The 2075-nt window shown below is 32.2% G+C and overlaps 2 protein-coding genes across 2 annotated transcripts; one reads left to right on the forward strand and one right to left on the reverse strand.

Moving 5' to 3' along the window:
- The first annotated feature begins 17 nt into the window (after positions 1-17).
- LOC112451912 lies at positions 18-552 on the forward strand. The gene is made up of 3 exons (XM_025011820.1): positions 18-182; positions 276-358; positions 424-552. The coding sequence occupies exons 1-3, from the start codon at positions 26-28 to the stop codon at positions 550-552; spliced, it is 369 nt and encodes a 122-aa protein (XP_024867588.1). The 5' UTR covers positions 18-25.
- A 236-nt stretch (positions 553-788) lies between these two features.
- Positions 789-1850, reverse strand: LOC112451911 (putative nuclease HARBI1). The gene is made up of 3 exons (XM_025011819.1): positions 1672-1850; positions 1319-1463; positions 789-1030 (listed from the first exon to the last, which is right to left on the reverse strand). Exons 1-3 carry the CDS (start codon positions 1831-1833, stop codon positions 789-791), a joined length of 549 nt encoding a protein of 182 aa, XP_024867587.1. The 5' UTR covers positions 1834-1850.
- Between the last annotated feature and the right edge of the window lie 225 nt (positions 1851-2075).

Consider the following 2075-nt stretch of genomic DNA (forward strand, 5'->3'; position numbering starts at 1 on the left):
AGAAAATATAGAAGATACAGCAAATATGGAAAATATGGAAAATATGGGAGATATGGGAGATATGGAAAATATGGAAAATATCGAAAACATTGATACATTAAATGTAACCAACACTACCAACATACCAACACAACCAACACATGGAATACAAAGGTCAGGTGCATCTAATCTCTCTAAAAGACGTAAGTAAAAGTATTAGAATATTAATTATATTCTGTATATAAATTTAACTTTTTATTCTAACTACAATATTATTATTTCACTAATATTTACAGGAAAGGCACGTTTGTCGGACAATTTAAACGAAGCCCGAGAGTCATTTGCTGCAATTGCCGAAAGACATGCTGAAGCAATGAAAGTAAGTAGTTTTATTAGTACATGCAAGACATCTCTGTTTTCTTTTTTAATATTATATTTTTACAGATGTTAGCAGAGTCTATGAAACTCCAAGCGGAAGCTACATTGCAATTGAGCAATAACATGCAAAAACTCGCCGAAAACGAAAGACGGCAAATAACAATTTTAGAAAATCTTGTTAAAAGGGTTGCCTAACTTTTAATATATGTTTTTGATAGTAATGTTTACCTAACATTTAATATATGTTATTGATACATTGTTAAATAATAAATAAATTTTAATGCTCAAAATTACTGTTATACGTTTTATTCTTTCACTTAAATTCCTTGTTTATGACCATTCTTAGTGTATAATGTAATTGACGATTTGTCCTTATTCCATAATTATAAAGTTTTCTTTACAATACATCCTTAAGAAATTTTACTAAATTCCTATTCATTATCCCATGCACATACATAATTGGGAAACCACTCTTGCATAAGTTGTTTTTGTATCCGCTGTGCTACAGCTCTAGGCCCTCTGCGAATTTCTACTTCTTCTTCTTCTTCTACATGGGTGTGATCTGCAGGTGCGTTATCGAGGAACACATTTTCTTCCATGTCCAAGGGTAACCGATAATACAGACGCATATTGTGCAATATTGCACATGCATTTACTATTTGGCCAGCAATATCTGGAGCGTACATTAATACGCGTTGGTATGATAAACATCGCCAAGTTCCCTTAAGGACTCCGAAAAATCTTTCTACAATACATCGTGCTTTACATAATTTTTCATTATAATGGTACTGCCGACTCCTCTGTGGATAGTAAGGTAACGGTGTCATGAGCCAAGGTTCCAAGGGATATCCTGCATCTCCTACACACACACACACACATTACAATGACTTAATAAATAAATAAACGACTTATTAAATAAAAACACAATAATACAAATTGAACATTTTAAGTTTATTCATACTAATCAAATACGTTCTTCTTTCACCATGATTATAGAAGTGTTCCATTACATGTTTAATTGGAGAAGAATTCCATATAAAAGCATCATTCCTCGCTCCTGGATATCGTGCGTTGATATTTAATATTTTCAAGTCTGGATCGACTATCTGTAAAAATGTTCACAAATATATCACAAGTCTCTCTTTTTTCTTCCACTCATATACACACTCTTTTATATGCAGTATTACATTATAGTTATTATTACTAATAATGTTAATATAAGGGGGAATTCATATGTATATATGTAAACTGTCATTAAATTTTTTAATTTACAAAATAAATAAATAAAATATAATTTATTATAATTGTACTTACAGCTTGTACATTTAATGAGTGATTGCCGTGATGATTTACGTATGCCTCCTCGTGTATACGTGGTGCAATAATATTTATGTACGTGCAATCTATAGCACCAATAGCACCCGGAAACGTTCGTGCAAATTTGTTCCGTGTTGCAGCTCTGTCTAATGGTGTCATTGGAAATCGTATCCATTGACGTAATAAATGCGCATTCATCAATTTTGTCACATTACGTATGCAACGGCTTGCAGACGGTTGGCTTATAACCAATTCACACTGATTTCCACTTGGCCTTTGGTAACTACCATGAGCAAAAAATCCAATTGTTGTTAAAACTTGTATTTCTGGAGATAATCCATTAATGCGTTGTGGTTGTAAATATGGTCTTAGCACGTTGACAATATCCATAATTAATTCTT

This window comes from Temnothorax curvispinosus, unplaced genomic scaffold, assembly GCF_003070985.1.
Source record: "Temnothorax curvispinosus isolate PA1 unplaced genomic scaffold, ASM307098v1 QBEX01002775.1, whole genome shotgun sequence".
Classification (NCBI taxonomy): Eukaryota; Metazoa; Arthropoda; class Insecta; order Hymenoptera; family Formicidae; genus Temnothorax; species Temnothorax curvispinosus.